Below are 23,338 nucleotides of genomic sequence, written 5' to 3'. Positions count from 1 at the left end.
TATTCCTGGCATTCTCTATCCTCAGGGAACTGTCAGTTGATTCATTGTTCAGAATACTATGTCAGTTTGCAGCAACACATGGTATTCCTTAAACAACGTATTTTTGTATTAAAAAACACAATAATAAAACTGCCAAATACTAAATTTAGAACTAAATGAAAAATTGAAAAAGTATTTTTTTTTAAATATTGTCATTTTCAAATTTCAAACTTATTCTCAAAAGGCTATCTTCATTTAGTTAAAGAAATTGGCCTTGGCTTGTGTCTTTTTAAGGTTAATTCTGCTTGAAGTAAAGACTACTTAGTAAGAGAGCACGAGCTATAATTTAGGAGAAAAAATAACTATCTAGATTTGTGAAGTAAAGAAATACTATTTAAGTGTTAATTGCAATCAATGCTGAATTCAATATATCTATTCTAATCTCACATTATGTTTGCACTGATAAACAAACTAGAATATATATATAATTAAATAACAAAGTCACAGTATTAATTAGGAAAAAGCATTGAAAGTTAGAAGCCATGTAATAAATGCATAAACCATGCTAATAAACCATATTACAATTCTGAATTCATTCACGTAGATAAACATACTTAGCACATAATGAGCTATCATAAGCTTTTTTTTTTAAAATAAAACTTTTTTTTCTGCTAAATTATTTGTATCTAATGAAACTTGGAGATCATATTAAAAAAGAAAAAATTAAAAAGCTCTTTCAAATGGCTTGCTTGGTTTTGTCAGTTTAATTTGTCCCCCATAAGGTTTCTCCGTTGCTCTGGAAAAGATAGCCACAATCAAAGCACGTCAGAAGAAAGTTTAAAATGATAAGCAGTCACCTGAAATTCTAACTTCTCAGCACCACTGATCTACAAATGTTGGGATGGCTAAATCAAAATATTAAGAAATATTCGTATAAGAAAACTGATAAGAAATAATGGAAATTAGTCCTAATATAATCACGGCTTCTTGCTATGACTGAGGAAGATCAGTTACCCTAACCCAACCTTACTGGCATGGAACTAGAGTATCTTTTCTAAGTTCTTTTTCTCCTCTTCTGATCATGTTTGACATGACTGTTCCACGTATTTTTCCTTAAAAAAAAAAGAGCGAGCTTTCAATGAGAGCATTACAATTGCATGGCAAAGCACGCTAAGAGTTGAGTTCTGAATATATAAAAAAAGGGTCTTCAATTCAATACTCGAACTATTTCTCAAATAATATAGCATGTCACGTGTATTTTGTACAACATCTGGTACTTGTGGAGGTAAAAAGAATACTGCATCACACCGTGTATACCATTCTACAGGATATTGGATCTATTTCTACAAACTCCTACAGCTAATGGAAGAAGCATCTGTATCATAAACTGGTGTGGACATGTGTTTATAATACCAGGTCACAAGTGCATTGCTGAATAACAGCACAAATTAGCTGCCATGCTGAGTGTGCCTGGATTTTAGCAAAAGCTTTAATCCTTAAATCACTTCTTCACAGAGTGATTTCTTAAATCCACGCAGATTCCCAGCAATCGTCATGTGAACATACAAATCATTACAAAGCTGGAATCCATTTCAGTTTTTCCATTAACTCCTCCTGCTCAGTGGGCATTTGTATTTCAAAAAGATACAGAGATCTGTGCACACATATGCAAGCAAATGTATATCCAGTTAACAAATTATTTCCCTTGCTCTGCATCCAATAAAGTGGCTGTAAATAAATGGGGAAAATCCCAAAGAATGTTACATTGCCACTGGCTAACTTTTAGAATACATACCTTATAGAAGAGATTTTTGCCACTTGTTGTTTGACCCTGGACAAGTCCCTTAATCTCTTTGTGCCTCAGTTTCCCATCTGTAAAATGGGGATAATAATGCTTACCACTTTGGAAGAGCACTTTGAACACCACTGATAAGGCACTCGTTAGGTGCTAAGTATTTTAATTGTTGACATTAAAACTAAAAAAAAAACCAACAAAACAAACCAAAAAAAGTGAAGTAGTTTTATACATATGCATGCACAGCACATATACAGTGAAAATGCATATGTAAGAATATATTGAAAGTGTTCTACAAACAGGTTTTATCATAAAAAATAAGAATTTGATGGAGAACACTGAATAACTCATTATTTGAGAAATAGCATGTGAGCATAGTAATTGAAGACAGTGATTACAAACAGAGGGAAATCTGTGAGTTGGTCTAATTTTGTAATTCTCAGTTCTCACTTCATACCTAGCCATGCAATGGCAATGCCAGTCTCAATACTTCTGGAAAACCTGTTTTAAAATACAACCTGAAAAAAACAAAGAAACGAACAAAAAAACATTACAGTAACTTACTAAGAAGTTTTACTTATCTGAAGAGCTAAAAGAAACCCACTCACCCTGAACAGAAAAGCAACAAAGATGCATAAAACTACAAAGCATATGAGTACCCAGTAAAGGAACATAAAAATATTTCCATTTAGATGCAAAAGGCTTTTCTAAAGTCAGGATGCAAGTAGAACATGATTAATTATACAAGAGAAGGAAATTTAAGAAGCCACAACATTGAAGATAATTCAATATTCCAACCTGAGTTAAGTCGTTTTTTAAGGGGAAGTTACGGAAAAATAAATTAAATTTGCCTGACAATGGAAAACTACTGCAGACTCATTTTATATATATCCACAATCTAGAACCTTATAGCTAGAAACCTCATAGCTGGCACTGAAAACATTGCCACAATTCTGTTCTTCCTTTCTCTCAGTTCCTTCTCCTTTTTCTTCTCTGCATCTTTGTCTTGGAGGAGAGAAAGCAAGATCTTTAAACACAAAACTTTCAGAGCTCTCCACTGCAACTCCTGTATCATCCCAGTAAGTCAAACTAAAGGCAGGACTGACATATTGCCTTTGTAGTAACTGCTCCTTAAGCATCAATGCAGGAAGGCAGAATTCAAGGAGTTATGCAATTCTAAATCTACAAGGCAGATGCTAAAAAGCTACAAGGCAGCAACAGAAATAGCCCAACTCTTTAATACACTGGATGGGTAACAAGTGCCAGGTATTTTCAGCATCTCTGGAGGAAAGTCCACTTCAAGTCCCTACACAGGGCTTCAGAAATTTCACATTAGTAACTATGAGAAACACTGACAGAAGTAAAAGACAAAGCGCAAAACCTCACCAAATGGAAGCTGATCTCTGAGCTGTAAAATAACTCCATCTAGTCCTCAGCCAATCCAGTAGGCACATTTTCAAACCCAGGCCAGAAAATACCTACAATCCAACACACGCAACCTTACCTTAGGGAAGAAAAAAGCCTCCCGATGCAGGTTTGTATAGGAAGAAGAATAATCAGAACTGCCATTCCTGCGAGACACGATGGGCCTATTTCCATCCAGAGAAGTACTGTTACCGCTACAGCTTGAATTGGTCCAGCCCACAGGAAGTGCAGGAAAATTGTTACCTAGGCAAATACATGAGAAAACAAAAATCAGCTTTCAGTCTTAGCTAAAACATTAAATCCTAGTAACACGAAGCTGAGAAAGCACCTTTGCCTGCAGCAGGTGCTGAGGCATTCACTCAGAAGACCTGGTGAAAATTTTGAACCAGATTGACAGATTTGGTCTACGTGAAGATGCCTAAACTTCAAAAAGTAAGCAAATTACCACATCGACCTTCTTGAATCTACATGCACCAAATTTCTTTGAGCTCAGGAAAACAGCATGAAAGTATTAAACGGGCAAAAAGGAATGTTTTAAGTGAATATTTCCTTTCCTATGATATTTGAGAAACAACAAGAAATGTTTGTAAGAAACACTTTATCATCAGCTGTAGACAAAAGCTCAAACCCCACTCACAACTTCTTCGGTTTCAGCCCCTTGGAAAGATCTGTAAAAATTCTTACCTGATCAAATTTGTTCACGTCATTTGAAAGAAGATTTACTATTTGGCCAGTGGTAGTTTTTGCCATAGCTACGTTACTGAGACGAAGTGCCTAAAAAATGCGAAACAGTCTCAAATTGTCACAGCTTATACAGCACAGCACACTGATACTTATGAGACTCAATACACAAATACAACTCTGGGGCAAAGATTTCGCCCAAGAGTATCTGGGCACCATCGAAAAACCTTAGATAATGTGTTGGTTTGGTTAACATTCTGAACAAAGTCCTGAAGAAGGACATATTAAAAGACCTAGACAAGGAATGCAATAAATGCCATAAAAAACACTACCTTCACTTTTTCTGAAGTGAATAAAGTGTGAAAATACCGACACAGCAAGTTATTAAAACTAAACAAAAGAGCTCGTAACTTTTCATTTACATTGCTCTCCCACCCACGTTATGAACAACAGCACAAAATTTGAACAGAAAACTCTACCCGAAGACCAAATTAAAATCAGGACAATGTTTGGCCACTCAAATAATTCTGTTTGAAGAGAGATTCCTGACCACTGCTTAATAACACCGCAAGCTGTCTTCTGTCTTTGTAAATCAGTTAATGTCCCTTCACAAAGTGTCAGCATTTCCCTTGTTAATAGGTCTTGTAAAATCCTAAAATTTCTGGATTAAATGAATTAATTATGGATTAAATAGATGGATTAAATGAAAATTTCTGGATTAAATGAAGCACATGTTATGAAAGGCCACAATAATAAATAAATATCAAATAGTTTCACAGGCTGATAAATAGGTTAATCAGTAGAAAACAGTATGTGATTGTAACAATATCCCTCAAAATATCTTATCTATGAATATGCAGTCTGAGCGTTACTGCAGAGATCCAAACTGAGATAGCTCAAAGATGCAGATCACTGCCTGCTTCCTTCTACACCTGCTACTGAGAAAACACAGCTTTGCAGTACAGTGAAATAACAAACGAAATGTGCTTCACACGTTCCTGGAACAGGAATAGTTCACTCCTCAAAAACATTTAGCCTTTTTTCGTGGCACACTTCTACTTTCCCTTTCCACTCCCCATGTTTTTAACTATGGCTTTGATCGTAGCACTTCCAAATTCACTCTGAACGTAAGGAGTACAACTGAAGATTAATTAAAGCTAACACTTCTTTAAAAAACAGCTGTAAATTGAATTTACATTTTATTTTATGTTTGCCAATTTTCTGTTTTCAGCACAAAGATCTGCTTCATTTTGTAAAGTTTACATACGGATGTGTTTCCCAGCAAGCTACCTTTCTCAAAGACAACAGGCTTTAATTATATGAACTAATGAGAGTTGTTTGTACTCTTTATGTCTTAGTTTAAACTCTGTTCTTTCTTTCAGATGTAATTGTGCAGGCCCAATTTCAATTTTTTAACCATTCTTCCCTTCTGCACTCCCATCTCAGTTTTTTAATCTCTCCCTGCCCTAAATTTTTAATTCAAAAGCACAGGAAAAGGGGAAAAAGTGAACGTACAAAAGAATACTATAACTATTCAGTCAAATAACTCCTGACACCCTTCTGGTTGCTTCCTGTCTCAACTACCTTGGCAGCTTAAGCTGCTTTAGTGTTTATTCTGAACCTAGAAGAACTTGTACAATTTCAGTCTTCAAAAAAGTAATCAGCTTTCCATACACAGTCTTTGCTTTTAAAACACAAAATTGAGTCACGCAACAGGTTCCACTTTCACCTCTTCCCATATGCATCACCACTGTTTCTTACTGATGACAAAGTATCTTGGAGTTTGAATAAGGGCTTTTTGCAAATAAGATTTTAACTTTCTAGGAAACAAAAAAAGGGTATAAAAGTTAAGAATGACCAGCATCTGAAGTTCTGCGTTAAGGACACTCTCTCATCCATCCTACTCATCCTTGCAAATCCAATATCCTATTTACAACAGCAATTAACGGTCACCACAAAAGTGCTGGCAAATTAGCATCCAGATTTTTTTCAAAAGGATATAGGAGGATAGAGAGAACGTATGACGTATCTATAAACCTCAGATAATGAAGACAACCGATTAGTAAGGTTTATCAATGTTCTGCCCGACCTCAGTCTTCACCCTCAGGAGTAAACGTTTATGAGATGAGGGGAGATTAATTTTCCATTTAATCACATCTCTCAAAATAAGGGTGCACATTATGAACACTTCTTTTCCAAGCTTCTAGGCTTCTAAGCTAATATCAACACTGCAACAAACAACACCGCTATGTACATATTTCATGAATTTCAAACTGTGTTGCGATAATCAGTTTAGTAAATTAATACCTTAGAGATATGTTTATGTACAAGAAAGCAGTGTGCCATGTTAGAGCTGAGTTCCCAGAGGATAATTTCCAAGGTATCAGAAGAGGGAGGAGAATAAATATGTGCATGAAAAACAATCACCACTTCCAGTGGGGCCGTTTTTACCCTTCCCACTTCACTGTTCTGCCCAAAAACTTCACATGACCTGCAGCAGCAGTCTAAGTGTTAGGTGGATGGCACCTATGTTTAGTGGCTAAAATAACATGGATTTTTTACATTCCAAATAAGCTTTACACTCCTGATCCTTTACTTAAACTTCTTTGCTGAGGCAAGCACTGGCAGGTCACTATCCCAGTAGCGCTAAAGCTGGAAGACGGGACATGTTGTTCCCTTCCAGCATCCCCAGCAGGGACTTCTTGCTTAGAAGTGGAGACAGCCTCAGTAGCTTGGATGCTGCCAGCAGAGGGAAGAGGACATTTACAAACGGCTTGCGTGCTCCCCAGAGCACACCAAGGCCAGCATTTCATCCTGGATGTTGATCAGCTCCTTCTCGTAGGGTAATATCCATAACTTCTGTTCAGGGCAGCCGTGGCCCCTTCTGTATTGGAGGACAGCTATTTCTTGATCAGGGCATGCAGGCAGGAAACAACAATACCACAGCTTACTGAACACAAGAACTTCCTCATACTTTACTGGCTTTACTGCAGGAATAAATGCTCCCACAGCAAAACCAGTGAAAGGTACTAAAAAAGCTCTTCCCTATCTTACTTCTGAATTATTCTTCCCCCGTTTTTCCTTCTTTCTTCCCTCTCAGGTAAGAGGGACGCTAAAGGGACCTGCCTGTGAAGAAGCATCCCCTGCAGCCTGGAGGGGGCAGCAGCAGTACTGCGTCTCCCTGAACCTCACTGAACAAGCACACAGAGAGGGAGAAATCCCCCTAACCTGCGAAGAGGGCAGCTCATAAGCTCTGCAGAGTATAAATGAATCACACCACTGATTGCAAGGGGGAGAAGATCAAACAGTGAAGCAATTCCCTGGCAACTAAGAGTGCTAAAGCAGATGGTGACAGCCAAGCACAAAGTCCTTCATGGGGAAGACACCGGAGGGCTGAGTGACTGCCAGCAGGAAGCAGGCAGGAGCCAGCATCTACCGGTCCTTCTGCCGTAGGCTGGCCACCTCCTGCTGCTCCAGCAATGGCAGGGCCTCTCTCCTGCAGCACTAGCAGGTCAACAATCAGCAGTTCCTCCTCGGCTTTAGGGCTAGTGTAATTTACCACCTTCACTAGGAGGACTGAAGTGGTCATTCAGACACGGTATTAATGAAGAAGGAGCAGGAAAGCACATGGGTTCGTTCAAGATCAATGTATGCTCACACGTGTTACATTTCTACAAATGAGTAATTTCAATGGAATTGCAGGAACGAATATAACAAACATATTTTTAGCCTTCTACCTCAAACGAAATCGCTGTCAAATGCCAAATGTTTGCTTACCTTCCGATAAATCATATGACACATAGCCACCCTCAGCTTCATGCCAGCCCGCTGTACATGATAGAAGTATAAGTGGTGCATTATAGCGAGAATAAGTGTGCACACAGACAGAGCAGCTGCGTAGCAATATGCAAAATTCAAAGCTACCTCATCTGAGGGATCGTAGTTTTCAAAATAATTAATAATTTTTCCCAAAAATATGGGTTGAACTATTTTGAGGGTTTCCTAAAAGAGAAAGAAAGGAAAAAAGTATAAACAATTTCATATCATAACATGCTACCCAACTTGGTGCCTGGACAAATAAGAGTCGAGTTACTGCTGCAAGTCACACCCCGTAGTATTTTGTCTTTTTTAAGCTCTAAAACATCAGGCCAATTTTTATGAACATGATATCCAAAACAAAAATGTTCCACATTAAAATTTAGATGAATCTTTAAAAAGAACTCTCTCGATTACCAATAAAAACTTTGATGCTATTAAATTTACATGAATATATACTACAGTAGCATTTTTAAAGATGACAGATTGTGTCCTTTACAACCACTTACACACAGCAAAAAAAAAAAAGAAACTTCTTCTACAGGACATCCCACTCAGACACATAAAATCCAGCCAAGCATTACGAAGCAAGTCAGATGGCTTGTAATGTCTCAGAAATATTGCACTGAAATCAGTTCTCTGTTCCAAGTCCATAATCCTGCAGTTACAAATCCCTTACTCAGTTTCAAAGAGCTGCAGCTCTGTTTTACTTTTGAGAGAGTATACAAACGCTATGGATTCTCCAAACAGCCCAGCGTCAAATCACTGCTATGGATCACACAATCTCAAGAGGCCAAATTGCACATCGCTGTTAGCTAAGAAATGTGTCACATTTTACACCACTTACCTCAATCATTGTGAAAATTCCAAAAACTAAATAGGATTTCCAGTAACAAAGAATAATCGCTTTTGTTAAATGGGGTGTTTTTCCTCTCTTTTTTGCTTTTTGCACCTCTTTATCCCAGTACCTGACAAATAAAAGGTAAACATGCTGGAGGACAGAAGTAAAACCATAAGGCAATTACCTGGAATAAAACAGTTTCAGACTTGCAGCAAGATTGCCATGATCACCTTTATACTCCATATTCCTTAAGAAATTAACAAGATAACAGGTAGTCATGTTTTCTTGTCCACATAAACACACTGCATTTAGTATTACAGGCCTATTTGTTCCCCTATAATTGCAAACAATTTGCCACTGTTGACTACTACTGCCTTTGATATATTTGCAGCTGATGAACCCTTTCTTTCTTTATTCTCCCCTCAGCTCAAACGGCCAGTCATCTTCGTTAAGAGCCTGTCATTGTATGGTCTCCAGACTAAGGACTGAACAGGGGCAGTATGGAGTACTTATAGGTTCTTGCTATAAGCTCTGCACGTCCCCAGAATGGTTGTGGTGCGCAACCCTTTCTTGTCTCTATCACGTGTGTCCAGGAGGATGAGCGGATAAGGCACCAGAGCAAGAGGAGCCATCTGTAGCAGTTTACTCACTTCACACTCCCCACAGCTCTCTGAAAGCAAGGATTTTAACAGCGGAGTGGCAGAGACCTCTGTGTTACCGTGTGCCTACCCACAAGTAGGACACAATCTGTTCACATTAAAATCAAAGACAGGAATAACAAGCATGACTGTTCAGTTACATATGAACAAGTATAACCAGAACCTACGAAGACTTCTTAAAGCACGCTGTTGTCAGACGAGATGTTCCCCCTTGTTTCTGGAGGCTAAGTATTTTCTGCCGGGCTCTCTGACCTTGCTAGCTTGAGGGCTGAAATAAGTCTAAGGTATGAAAGCCAAACTTATTATTTTGCAACACCACACACAAGTTTGACGCATGCAGTACAGATAAGAAAACATAACTGTTTTTTACTCTCTTTTTTTGTTAGAAGGATTATAGTTATTGTCTAAATTCTTCACAATCAGAACTGAATCTGCGTAGGTTCTGTTTGCTGGCCAGAGAAAAAAGGCTGCTTCCTTCAGTGGCTATTTATGAAATTATATTCTTTGCTTCTTGGCCAAGCGCACTAAAGAATAAAAAAGAACAAATTTTTTTTGGCATGCTGTATTTTCTACCATTTCCTGACTCATGGAAAGTGTGTGCTTTTACTGTAAGAATCACTGGAAAGTGTTCGTCTTCCTCTACAGTGAACTCCTTGAACCGCTTCAAGACACGTCCTTGGAGTTTGGCAAAGATCTCCTGCTAGAAATATGTTAAAAGCAGCATTCCTATGAGTTTATCACCATCCCTCTTTCTTCAGCCACCTCAGCCAGAGCAGAGTGATGTAAGAACTGGTCATAACCTTTAGTTTCTGGATTCTCTTTGCTCCTTGAGCAGTCTCTCGTCTCAACCAAACTATTAGGAAAGTTGATTTGTTTTACATCCTTCAGCACAAAGGCAAGGCCGCATTTTTATTAATATAAAGGCCACCCTCTTCACTACAAGAGATCTCTTCTTCTAATGATATTTAACAGAAGATTGTTTGATGACCAAAAATCTCTCTCTATCGCAAGGTTCAAGATAATTTACATAAATTATTATTCTTGGGAGGTATTTCACTATTAACAGAAAAGAGAGAGAGCCTCTTGGGTCCGTGATGACATGAACTGGGAAGCAGTCTAAGAAAGGGTATTTTATTATAAAATGAAAACACTTCCTAGAAGCATGCTTTTAGATGTACATGACATCCAAGGCATTTTATCCACTTTGCCAAAAAGTGGTATATCTTCAACAGATATATGTTTATGTACACATATAGAAAGGGTACACAGCTCTCATTTCAGTTTGTTCTCCAGAACAACAAAAATATTTTTCCTCACTTTTATAAAGAGCAGTTTTTAAAGTCTTCATAGCTATTCTTCCAAAGACCAGAAGACTTGGATTCATTTATTAAGGATTAGAGCAATAAGTTGATAAAAAATCTTCTTTTTCAAGCATTCTGCAAAGTGCCAAGACAAATCATAAATGATAATAATAGGAACAATCTAATGTCCCTTCATTATGTATGTAAAGAAATGAAAGCACTTCCATGGTATAAGCTCTAAATGCCACTCCTAACTCTCCAGCATTTTTAACAGTAGACCCTGTTAAACTTTACAACAGCCTCTTCAAATTTTAGGCCATGAATTAAACCTCACCTTTACCATCTGAAATACAATGAAATAGAACAATGACTCTCCTTACCACTGCAACTCCTCTCCCAGCTTCTCTGAGGAATCTTCTGGCAGCACTTTATACATATCATCTTCTTCAAGTTTCCGTTTGTGGCCAATAATAAATAAGGGATTCAACCACCTGTTTAAATGCAAATTATTAACAAACTGATCAGCAGATCAGAAGAGTAATATCTTCACATGTTAATTTCATTCTTTTACCCCTTTCTTCCCTTCTCTTCTTGAGCATCCCTCAACATCCTCACATTTTACCCCATTTGCCTTCACAAAACCTAAGAAGTCACCCCCATTTTACAAACGTGAAGGCAAGGTCCTAAAGTTATTCAGACCCCACAACGCTCTACTTCCAGGCATCCAGGAGACGCATGGCAGAAAGAACAAAAGTGACAACACCGCCCATAAGATAGCGCAAAAGAGAATGACACCTGTGAAATATTCATGTCTTAATGGGAACAGGGCAGCTAGGGAAACTGCAGCTTGACACTTAGCTTGGATTTCTGAATATGTGATATTTAGTTTCCTAGAAAAAGTGTGAATTTTAGCTTTCATGCTTGTTCCCTTGAAGTATTTTCCAGGTAGGCAAACACAAACAGAACCAAGAGGTCAGGGATGGACCTGTTTTGGGAAACAACACTTCTTGCACTCATGACAAGATATTTGTCTGATGTCGATTGCCTGTGAAAGTTCAGTTTCTGATGCCTAATTATTCCCTGACTTCACCAACACAGTTTTTACAAGAGCACCTGGCGCACTGTATGAAGTGTATTATTTTCTGCAAGGCATGCATGTGAGAATTCAAGGCTGTGATGGTTTACAATGAGGGCACTTATTTATTCCCAACCACAACAGTGGTTACGAATACTCATCAACTAGCTTTGCATTTCTTGCTCGGGCATGCTCCAATTTAATTTGGTACGCTGGCTTATGAGAAGTTTGTCGTTTAGCGTTAGAGAGGGTGCCGGGGTAGGATGAATGCTAGAAGAGGGGAACCAGGGAGTTTCTTCCAAGGCAGAAGGGTCACAACAACCTTCTTCACAGGCCCCATGGCACGACTGTATGAGACAAATGTTTCTCCTTCGCTACTCAGCATGTTAGCACACAGTATTCATGTGACTCATCCAAGGATTAAATCTCTATCCCTAAAGTACCATCTTTGATGCTTAACAGCCCTTTTTGAACTCTTGGAAGGAGTACTGAGGATCTGTATCGTATGAGAGCTGCTAAGTCCTCAGCGCACGTTAAATGTACAATTAGGAATAGAACATACTTGTCAGACAAGTCTGCTGCTTAGACTGTATGGCCAACGCAGGATCAGGGCCCAAATCACTGCCACAGCTTCTCTAAAGGTCCTGACCAAACTTCATGAAGATCCAGAGTTTCTGCCTGGTTTGACACAGATCTCTGCATCGAGACACATCAAATCTGGGGTTTGACACTGAGCGCCACTGAAAGAGCTCTTCTTTGGCCCCAGCTCCTGCTACCGGCTACAGGTATGAAGAAAACATGAGGTAAACAACCTCAAGCTCATCACAACAGTTTCTGCCTGCTGGATGGGAGAGGCTTTATTTGCTCCAGGACAGTCACGGGAAACATCTGCAGATTTCAGCCAGCTCCTGTGGCTGATACCAAGTGTTTCTCCTCTTGCAGCATCAGTACCAGCTACAGCATGCTCCACGAACAAGCCAGAGGGCTGCTTTCTGACAGTGGGTTAGGGAGCACGTAACCTTCCCTGGATCCTTTAGCATCAGACCCATGATGAGGGTGCGCTTTCAGGTAAATACAGGAAGACCACAGAAAGACTGTGACCCTACTTGAGAAGTGACCGATGAAACACAACAATCTCGAGGCTACAGGATTGCCAGAGGGTCCTAGCTTATCCTTTGGCCTGAAACTCTCCAAAAAACTTCCTGACGGTACCCATATCTCCTCTGAGCATGTATGGTTTGTAGCAAGTCCCTCCTCTCCCCCGACTCTACGTGGTCCACATTAATTAAGTACTGTATGAGATTTAATATCCAAATTAAGTAGCAAATGGAGATAACAGTGGAGGGTAAAAACTGCCAAAATCTCAAGTTTTTCAGACTCTTAGTTCCACTCAGAAGTACCACAGATCCAGGGCTTCTTATATCTTTCCATTAGTTAAAACTATGATCTTGAAAACAATCATATGTTCCACTATAACATCAATTTTAACATCTAAAAAGGCTACAAAAGCAACCCAGAGCGTGCAGAAACCCATGGTAATTTGTGTTGTGACTCTTTTAATATTTAGGACAACATGGTGAAGACTCAGAAGTCCACAAATTATGGTGGGATTAGGAAAAAAAGCTTAATAAAATAAAAAGTAAATTAATTAATTAAAGATCAGCCATTGCTGAGCTTCCCAGTGCTACAGTGCTTTCACTGTACTTTCCTTGATGTGTCTCTAGAAGAGTTTCTGCCCAATGGAGCACCGAGCATGCAGCCAACACTTACACACTTAAAAATAACTTTAGATGTTGGACAGATGCAGCAGGATAAGTCATAGTCTTGTGTTTTTGTGGTCTTGCTTTGATTCTTACATCAACCTCAATTAAAACTTTACTTCCCAAAAGCCTCATAATTAACACATGGATGATAATATTACTTTCTCAAGTCTGACTCCCTTCTTATAGATTGGAAAAATACTCAAAAGCTTGCAGAAACCTAAAACAAACATCACTCTTCATCTGATCAAGTAAGGCACGGCTACGTACACTTCCTTCTTTTAATATGTAAATAAAGTTTACAGAATATCTACCAGAATCATTTCTACATTGTTCAAAACCCATTTAAGTCCCTACACATTTGTGATACATACCTTTGATTACACTTGCTTGCTGTCCCCCACAAACTATTGATCTTTAAGAGGTATTGCTAAAGAGGTCTTAAAAGTATGAAAGCTTTTAACAGTATGTTGTGTTACCGTAGACTACACTTGAAGATCTTTGGAAGACAGTTAAAACATTTTTCTTTTCAGATTACGCTTAGAGCTCGAAGAGCTTTCAGCCCAAGAATGAGGTCTTCTATTTACCCACCACAGATTCTTGGTATGGCAAGAACAACCCAAGTTTCTCACTGATGTGTCCTAACTTCAAGCTGGAAGGCCTACTTTCAGACAGAAGACTTGACATTCATATTCAGTCATTAAAGGAAGAATTTCCATCGGGATGCAACATACGAGGGCAGATTACACCACGTGGAATTCTCTATGCTGAGAGCAGAATTGAGCCCATTTTTTCTCACACAGCCCGTGGTTACTCAAGTCACACGTTCCTAACAGGAAAACGAAACGGCCTCTTCCCTTGCCTGAAGGCTCAGTTAAATTAAGGAGTGCTGTAAGAGGACTGTTAAAGGAAGTCGGAAATAGAAGGCAATTGCCTACATAAAGAATATCCCTGCAACCTTAATAGTCCACCGTAGCCATAAAGGGAAGACGGCTCACTATAGTGGTGTATCTGTTCTGTCCAAAAAGATATCATCTAACATTGATCTCTTCAAAGACGGGAGGGAAAGGCCTGCAGAAAAGTAGAATCTGTCATGAACACAGAAAGTACACAAGCTACATTATTCTTTAATAAAAAAGCTAAAACAAACAAACAAACAAAAAAAAAACACATTAAGACAACTTAGAGAAAGGGAGGGAATACATAGACAGCGATGCAAACTAGTTCCCTCATCCCAAGCCCATAAAACATGCTCACTCCTAATGTACGGCCTGAAGAAAGATGCGATGTGGTGGGAAGGAAGAATTTGCACCTTAGCCTCACATTTCTGTATTCAGCTTATTCAACTTGAACAAAAATAGGTGTGTTTAGTCATCATCTTCAGTTTCAACGGGTACTTTCCTGTTTGCTAAATATTTTGAATAATTATTTGGTTCTGTTATATCGGCCAAGCAGCACCTCCTTTTAGCCACTCTTTTGAAACACAGCGCACACACGATGCCTTTCAAAGAGCACAGCCCAAATTTTTGCTAGCATAAACTACGCACAAAAATGGGAACACTTGGAAGAATCCTGAGTACCTTTTGTTCTGCAGGGAATGCCTCTGTTCTATCAAGACGATTAGCTGATCAAAGACATCAGCCTGGAAAGAAGCCCAGAATTAGTCCCTGTTACTGCCAGAATGCTGATGTCACCAGGCATACAGATTTTAAAAAAGGAAAATAAAAACCGCTTGGCAACCTGGTGCAAACCCAAGAGACAGCCAACTGCAAAGCAGTAACTCGCTGCTCTGACCCCAAAAAGCCTTCCTCCTCTACAGCAGTACCTTGGGCACCGATAAAAATATAAAGCCATCCATTTCGGAACCGACAAAGACCATAACATAAACATTCGCTTCCTGCATCCTCCTGCTCCTGGGCCCTGACATTACACGCCCTGTAACATTACAACACAGTCTACCAGCCACAGTTTACTTGGTCGTTCAGGAAAGCGCTATTTTTTTTACCAGCTGTAATTAGAACAACTACACCAGTACTTTGGAAAGACTCCACGGGGTCTGCAGAAAAAGCTAAGAAATAGTTTTCTAACCAGTGTAAGAGAAGTGAGATTCCAAGGGGAGGTATCGAGCTTCCTCACCAAGACAGCACGGCAGAGAATCAGGCCCTGCTATCCGAACGGCAGGGTCGTTATGCAATCAGAATAGTCACGCTACTCTGCCCGATACATGAAATAAAACTTCCTAAATGAGAAAACTTCTACATCAGGCTTGCTAGCGTCCCAAAAGAACGCCTTTTTAGAGAAGGAAGAAATATTACTGGCAGGTAGACTAAACTAACAGCACTGCCCTGTACACCTGGTTCACTGACCCAGGGACAGGACTTGCTGCACCCCTTCTCCCTCTTGCAAACGCTCAAAAATCAACATTTTCACACAACCAAGCAAGGTTGTGGCCACCTGAATCCGATGGGTGTCAGCCACCCCCTCTGCCCAGGGCCCCCATTTCAGCCCAGCCCCAGTGACACCTCCAGCCAGGCACCGCACCTACCCACAGCCTTGTTTTCAGCCCCCTCTCAGACCGGCCGGGGCCCAGAGCTGCTGCACCCCCTCACTGCAGATGGACACCACTACTGACACCCCAGTTGGGGTACTGATGGGGGTACAGTGAGGGGACTGCCGGGACAGGGGCACCCTCAGCTCCTACACCCCTCCTGCTGTCCCCCCACAGTCGCACCCAAGTCCATTGCCATGACATTACGGCACCCTCAGCTGCACAAGCCTAAGGTTTGGCTCTCACCAGTTTCACAAATGCCTTTCATCACTGGACAAGTTAGAAAAAGGACCACGTGGACTACTCTTCTGATTAAGCAATTCGGACTGAAATTACAAATAAAAGGAAAAAAAAATAATGAAGTTGAACTTCTGGGTAATTTTACAGTGCCCGGTAAAAGCCACATCCTGTGTACTCTCACCAGCTAATTCCTTAAGGAGGTGGTTTACAAACTGCATTTTCCCCATTCCTCTTAAGCCTATTTGTGCATTACATTACAAGCATCATCTGTTTATACTCAACGTCCAGTTATTTTTCAAGAGTTGCACAGGAGAGTCTTTGTTTACTCAAATTCTTCCACACCACCAGGATTTCACCTTCTTGAGCAGCTTGGAAGCACTACTTCAACCGCTAAGCTCCACAGGAACATGCGTTTCTCTTCCTTCAACAACACACTTTGGAGCCCTTTTTTTGGTTAAAAAAATGGTGTTTCCTCACGGGACCTTTTGATTACAAATCCACGTCACTTATCCTCCATAGTTTAGCTCAGGTGCCTTTTTGTACTGATCATTACCCAACTTCATGAGGTGACTCCAGTAGGGCTACGTGCTTGCTCATAGCCCAGAGGAGCACTGTCGGGATGGGATGTACAGACAGAAGGACACACACAGTCTTCAGTCATATTTTGCAGGAAATCACAAATGTTACCGCACCAACCGCACCATGTGATTTCTTTTTCTATGCTATCACTATTTCATATGCTCACCCATTCTCTTCAGTAAATTGCCTTTTCCCACTTCCCTTACCGAGGCAGACATCTACGTTGAATAAGGTACAAGAATAAATTCGGGTATTTCTTCAGGTGGTTTTCAACCACTGTGTTAGCCACAACCTCCCTCCCCTGCTTACTACAGCTTAAACAGTAGATTTTCTCGCTGCTTACAGAAGAAAAAAATAGGAAAACACTGAAATTAATTCAAAGTCATGTTGATCCCAAAAAAACCTTTAAAGACTTCCAGTTCCAATGCCAGGCTGTATTAACCTTTGCTATTCAGCTTCATGTTGTCTTCTGCATGGTTGCTTTTTCACAGCACAGCGTAAGCAGCTCAGCTGCTGAACATCCACTTACCGATGCTGACAGTATTTGATTGCACTTATTGCAGGCTATTTTCATGTTGTTCAGCTACACCGCCAGGTACAAAATATCTGATTACTGTAACATACTTCCTGAAACTCCATATGGCAAGAAGTATAAACAGAGTGAGGGACGAGAAAAAAGAAGAGAAAAAAACACAGGACACACTGCCATGCTGTGGCTGCTATTTTCTGTAGAGCCTCGGAAGAGGGAATGGAAGGTAGCATTACCTTTAACTAGGGCATTCCAATGAATTCAAATTATTAAAGTACTGCTTCCAAATCTGGCATCCGCATGCCAGGGAGAACATCAGATGTACCAAAAATTTGATAAAACGGTCTCAGGATTATGCCTTATAACAATAAATTTAAGTACAAGCTATTTATCGAAGCAGGGCCTAAGTAGTTACACAGAGCGAACAAAGAGAGTTCATCAACTTAGCAGAAAAGAATTGGTCATCCAAACAAGTTTCTAACTTCAGATTAACTATTGAAACAATTTAGTTGGAATGGGCAATGTCTTCACCATTTGAAAACTACAGCTGAAAACTGTTATTGCTCTGTTATATACACGCATGTACGTGCTTAACAGAAGAAAAAAGCAACCACCACCACCAACAACAAACAACACAATCGATCTAACCCTGAAACCCAAGTTACTCAGAAGGTCTACAGTTGAGCGTAATGGTCTCTGATTTCAATTTCTGAAAGAAAACACAAGTGATGAAACCTAATGATGAATCAAATGACGAAACCTAATGGTAGCAATTTCTGTATTAGCTTCCTTTTTTACAAGTAATGGTAAGAGGGAGAATTAAAATCACTTGTGATTCACGCTGATCTTACTAGTGGTTGGATGACACGGATACAAAAAAAAAAAAAAGATTATGCTTTTTGAGTTACCTGTCTCCTTCACTCTTAAGGCACTGAAGAATTTTCTAGAACTGAACCAAAAAAATCATTTTTGGAAAAAACAAACAAACAATACACAACAGTACAATGCGCTCCTATTTTTGATGTTTTGCAGGGATTACAGCAGGGACATTTTCTCAGAAATGGTACAGCACGCTTTACCTAGGTCATTTCAAAGGCAAATAGCTTCAGCGCTTTGTTATACTTAAATTGTTCATCTAATTGCGTATCTAAACACAGATACTTACTGCAGATAGCAAATGCCAATACTCCTATACTGTGTACACACTTGCCATAGTTAACATAATCTACACATAAACTGTGACTGTCAAGCAGTATTTTCTTCTTTATAATTCAGTTATCTTGCAATAAAACAAACAAAACTTATAAATGGATGCAGTAGTTCAAAAAACTGATTCAAGTGTGACTACAGATAATTTAATACCTAACAAGTGAACAAACAAGGCTTTTTTTTTGTTAATAAATGATCCTCAGTCTTCTTTCAACTGGGAGGAAAAAAAGAGAAATAAGTCTGATTTCACTCTTTGGCTACTGAAAATGCATTTTCTGTTCATCTATACTGAAGATGCTTACATAATTGTTTAGAGTTCCCTACAGTACCACAACAGTCCTGCTAAAAACAAAAAAAAAGCCATCTCCAACCAATAAATGAACTGAAAAATAGCTATCTCAGATCTTTTTAAAGTGGAAACCAATAGGAATTATTAACTTGTGGCATTCTGAGTGGAAATTCACCAGATATTAGTGAAGATATCACATACACCGCAAAGCCTGATGCTGTTTGATATTTTCATTTGTTACCTGCAGTAAACTTAAAATCCTCACAGGCAACACTATTCAGCTGACACCGTAAGGTGTACCCATCTGTTTTAACAGCAGCATTGCCAGACCCCAGCTGGACCTTCCTAGAAAGGCAATGCATTCCTCGTCTAACTTATCTCAGTGCAAGGCAGGATATGCTTTTGAAGAGAGCCAAGTCCCAGGACTAAAATACAGGTGACGCCTGCTCAGAGGCCCACCTGAAGCAGTCTGGGGCCCTCCTGACTCTCAGAGGAAGAAGTTCAGAGGAGTGTGTAGCTATGTACACTGGTATAAGAGGGGTGCATGGCAGAACTGTATTGGGTCAGACAAACAGCTACACGTTGTGCAGCCATGGCCACAAAGCTGGGTACCTCCGTGTCTGTGCTTACCACATTCTGGTCATGCTTAAAACCAAAGATATGCTTTGGTTTTTTTTCTTCTCCCACTATGCTGCAACTCAGATTGGTGAAGAGGCCATAGATGTTTTGTCATTTTCCCTAAAGCCCTTCCGTAGTAAGCCGAGAGCAATGTTGTCAGACACCAAAAGGTGTTAAAACAGTTACTTATTCCTTGGAATAGTAACTGTGCAGATGCCCTGGAAAAAGATCTCAGTTGTGTCGCTGCAAGGCTGTGTCAGATAATTATTCTTATTAATACGTTTAACTGTAGTTGTTAAAAATATAAGTATGTGAAATTTAACAGGATTTCACTTTCTTTTACTTCTCTAGACAAAAACACTGGATTATCTTTTCGGGGTGTTCCAGCTTGCTCTCCCTTTCACATTATTAATGGCCTAAAATTTATCCAGCCTTTCAAAAATCTTGTTGTAGCATGTTTTATACCTTAATATTGAAGCAGATTCAATGCCTGAACAAAAGACTACCTAGAAGTCCAACTACTGTACAGCTAGAACTTCTCTGATAATTCAAGGGAGCAAATAATATACACGAATAAAAGTACACTAGCTACTTGAACATACGAACTCGAAGACGGGATAGTAGTTAGAAAACAGAAATACCCTTACTGTACACAGTTACTGATTTCATAATCCTGAACCCCCACAGCAGGAAAAAAAAGATGTGAAAAGTGCTAGTCTCAACTTCATAAAGTATGAAGTCTAAAGCATTTCAATCTCCAAACACTTTCCACAGCAGAATAGCTGTTTAAACACGAACAATGCTGAACTGAATTGCCTGTTTTTTTTAAGTCCCTCCAAGAAAGAAAACAAATCCTCCTATCAATCCTTCAAAGACCTAATTCTCACCAGCAAGCTGAGCCAGCAATAAAATAAATCACATAGATGAAGTAAATCAGAAATTTGTCTGAGTGCTGCTAACTATGTGACTAGCAGCCAGAGCTCCAAGAAGTCTGGTGAGCACGGGAACTTGTGACTCTGAAGGTCAGTAGATATAGTAATAACTGCAATATCCAAAACAACATTTTGTGTTTTAGTAATCTATACTATTATATATAATTCAGTGAGAGAGATGGAAAACAAGGATATTTTGCAACTACCCTCATCTTCATACTTCCGTCATAAATAGTTTTTTTATTCTCATAACATCAAGACTAGCATTACACAAGGGATGCACTGTAAAATAACAATATTCACACACAAATCAGATGCTCTTCTTTCCCATGAATGTACTACTAGAGCATTTAATGTTCATCAAGCTCATACTTGTCAAAGTCACAACCCCAAAAGCAAGAAGACAAGCTTTGAACAATGGGAGAAGAATGTGTCTTCAGCCTACACACTCATTACCTTAAGTTTTACAATTCAATGAAAACATGACTTCTTTTCTTCCCCTGTGAGTTTGATCCTGTTTCTGCAAGGCTGAACAATTTTAGCTTTTCTTCTACACCGCTGGCAACAAAAGGGGGGGTGTGCTTCCTTACAACGGCAAAATTGCACTTTTGAAGCTTTTTGGGGGAAAAAAAGAAGGAAAAAAAAAAAAAAAAAGAAGGACCTTTGCCAAGCTACCTGCAATGCCCTACCTTCTGTCCTTATTGAGAATAAGCAGCCAATGCCTAGGATCTGGAGAGCAGAGCGGGAACGCCTAAGCAACCACATGGCAGTGGCTGCTGCTACACCCCGGACAGCCCTCCTTCAAGCACTGTTTTTCCAGTTCTCAGCTGAAAACACATCTGAACATCCTGTGCGAAGCAGCAGTTAAAATGAAGCAGTGCCTCAGCAACACTCACACGGCCGTCTGTCAGATGCCATACGCTTTGTAGAACAGAAGAACAAATCTTAAAGCAATCCTTAAAGTTACCTTTGTAGCTAATGAAGGGTGTTTTAATACTTTTTTGATTTCAAGTAAAGTCTTATTAGCTTGCAGGAAAGTGGCAGCCCCGACCCACTCAAGTTAAGCCACTGCAGCCATCATTTCAGCTGGAATTTTCACTAAGAAAACAGTAATGCTTTCTGACTAGCAAATAACAAGGATATACTGGTGTTTTTGACGATTACATGCAGCACAGGTCAGAGAAGAGACTTTAAAAAGGTATATCCACTGCTGACTGCAGACTGCTCTGAAGGCTTGACAACGAGCATACGGGGCAATTTCTAAAGCTCTTCCCATCCTTTCAACCCTTTTTGCAAAGCAGGAGCCCTACAGTTTTACGCCACCACCTGATGAATGAGAAATGTCACAGACTGCAAAGCATGACGTCCCTGGACTTTCAGCAGGCCTGTCACCCCACGTGCACGGGGTTCCACCTCGTCCTGCCCTTTGCACACTGAGAACCCACATCCGTGGCTGGGGTAAGGGGAACCCGTCAGGCGCTCGCCTCAGACTCGAGACAGTTAAATTATTCTGATCTTGCTGTTGAGCACCTCACTGCAATGCACGGCAATGGATTAAAAAAAAAAATACGTAAAACTAGGATGACAGAAGCAGCAGAAGAACTAGCTATGAACACAGCCCACTTCCTTTTTCACATCTAGCGGGGTTGGTTTTGGCAGAAGCAGCGGCAACACCGCAAGATCCCGGCAATGGCGAGTGAAGAGACCAAAAGCAGCCCAGGAATGCTACGTGGCCAGCCCGGGCTCACCCCTCTCTGCCTGGATTTCCTTGCAAGGTTGTTTCCAGCGCGGGCATCCCTGGTGCTCAGAAAGAAAGCGTTAAGTCATAACACCGAACTCAGGCATTCCTACGCAAGCATATAACCACTTTTCCCCCCCCCCCCCCAAAAAAAAGTACCTTTGAGGACGTATCTGAGCTAAGAAATTTTCAGTTAAGGATTAGTTGGGACTTTTAACATCCCCCTCCCTTCCGAAAGGGATCCCTGCACCTGCTTGGGGGATCAGAGGGGGTTTTTCACCCGTGTCTCAGAGGTTTCCAGAAGCGCAGCGGAGCCCCACGTGCCGTGCCCCCTCTGACACCACGAGAGCAGCGGTTCCTGCTGCGGGAGGAGAAGCACACAGCACACACTGCTGTGCGCGCTCTGCCCCGGCACACGAGCCCGATACTCTCCCACCTCGCCTCGTGTGTCTTTTCCTCCATCAGCTCCGGCATGCCAGCCTGGCGCTCTCCCATTTCACCCGGCGTGTCCTCTCCTATTTATACCCCGAGGCAGCGAAACCGCCGGGCCGCAGTTTCTCGCTGCTTTCCGACTCCCACCCGCACCGAGACCCCCGGTACGAGGGGCACAAGCCTTGCCCCAGCAGCCAGCCCCCTGCGACCCCCGGCACCCCCACGACCGACCCCGGCGGCGCCCGGGGCAGGCCCTCGGCGCCTCCCCGCGGCTCTCCCCGGGGTCACCCGGGGCGACGCCGCCACCTGCGGCCGCGGGGCTGCCCGGGGCGGCCGGGACCCGCAGCCGGCCGGGACGGGCGACCCCATCCCCGCCTCCCTCCCTCCGTCCTTCCCCGCACCGCTCGGCCGGGCCCCGCCGCCCCCCCCCACCCCCCCCCCCACCCCTCCGCGGCGCTCACCAGAAGAAGAGCCGGGAGCAGAGGTTGGCATCCCGCAGCGGGTTGGGCTTCTCCTCGCGGGGCACCGCTTCCATGCCGCCGGCCGGCCAGCCTCCCCCCCGTCCCTCCCTCCTGCCCACCCAGCGGCGGCCGCCGCGCTGCAGGACCCGAGGCCGCTTCTCCCCGCGGCAGCCGCCGCCGCTGTGCCGCCCGCCGGCCGGCGCCGTTTCCGGGAGAGCCGGCAGCCGCCTCGGCCCTCCTCCCGCCGCACGACGCCTCCTGCCGGCCCGGCTCCCCCGCCGCCGCCGCCCCGACACGAGGCCGGCCGGCCCCGGGGCTGCGCGGGGGTGGGCGCCGAGCTTGGAGGCCGGCAGCGCCCGAGCCAGAGGCGTGAGGGCGGAGGGGGAGCCGGGCTCGTCGTGGTGGCCCTCGGGCGGTGATGCCCCTCCAAA

The 23,338-nt window shown here is 41.6% G+C and overlaps 1 protein-coding gene across 3 annotated transcripts in view; it reads right to left on the bottom strand.

Annotated features, from left to right (window-relative positions):
• ABCC4 (ATP binding cassette subfamily C member 4 (PEL blood group)) overlaps positions 1–23,138 on the bottom strand; it is a 154,870-nt gene extending 131,732 nt beyond the window's left edge. Inside the window, exons 1-7 of one of the 3 annotated variants that reach the window (XM_066986856.1) lie at positions 22,908–23,138; positions 10,878–10,988; positions 8,544–8,664; positions 7,805–7,882; positions 7,658–7,708; positions 3,884–3,973; positions 3,279–3,442 (exon numbers count right to left, since the gene is read on the bottom strand). In XM_066986856.1, the coding sequence (XP_066842957.1) occupies positions 3,279–3,442; positions 3,884–3,973; positions 7,658–7,708; positions 7,805–7,882; positions 8,544–8,664; positions 10,878–10,988; positions 22,908–22,981 (689 nt within the window). In that variant the 5' untranslated portion in view covers positions 22,982–23,138. Of the gene's footprint in view, positions 1–3,278; positions 3,443–3,883; positions 3,974–7,657; positions 7,883–8,543; positions 8,665–10,877; positions 10,989–22,907 lie in introns of all 3 variants that reach the window. The other 2 variants (XM_066986861.1, XM_066986848.1) reach the window with 2 other exon arrangements.
• Between the last annotated feature and the right edge of the window lie 200 nt (positions 23,139–23,338).

This window comes from Anser cygnoides, chromosome 1 (assembly GCF_040182565.1).
Source record: "Anser cygnoides isolate HZ-2024a breed goose chromosome 1, Taihu_goose_T2T_genome, whole genome shotgun sequence".
Taxonomy (NCBI): Eukaryota; Metazoa; Chordata; class Aves; order Anseriformes; family Anatidae; genus Anser; species Anser cygnoides.
This window is presented reverse-complemented; position numbering and strand designations above follow the sequence as displayed.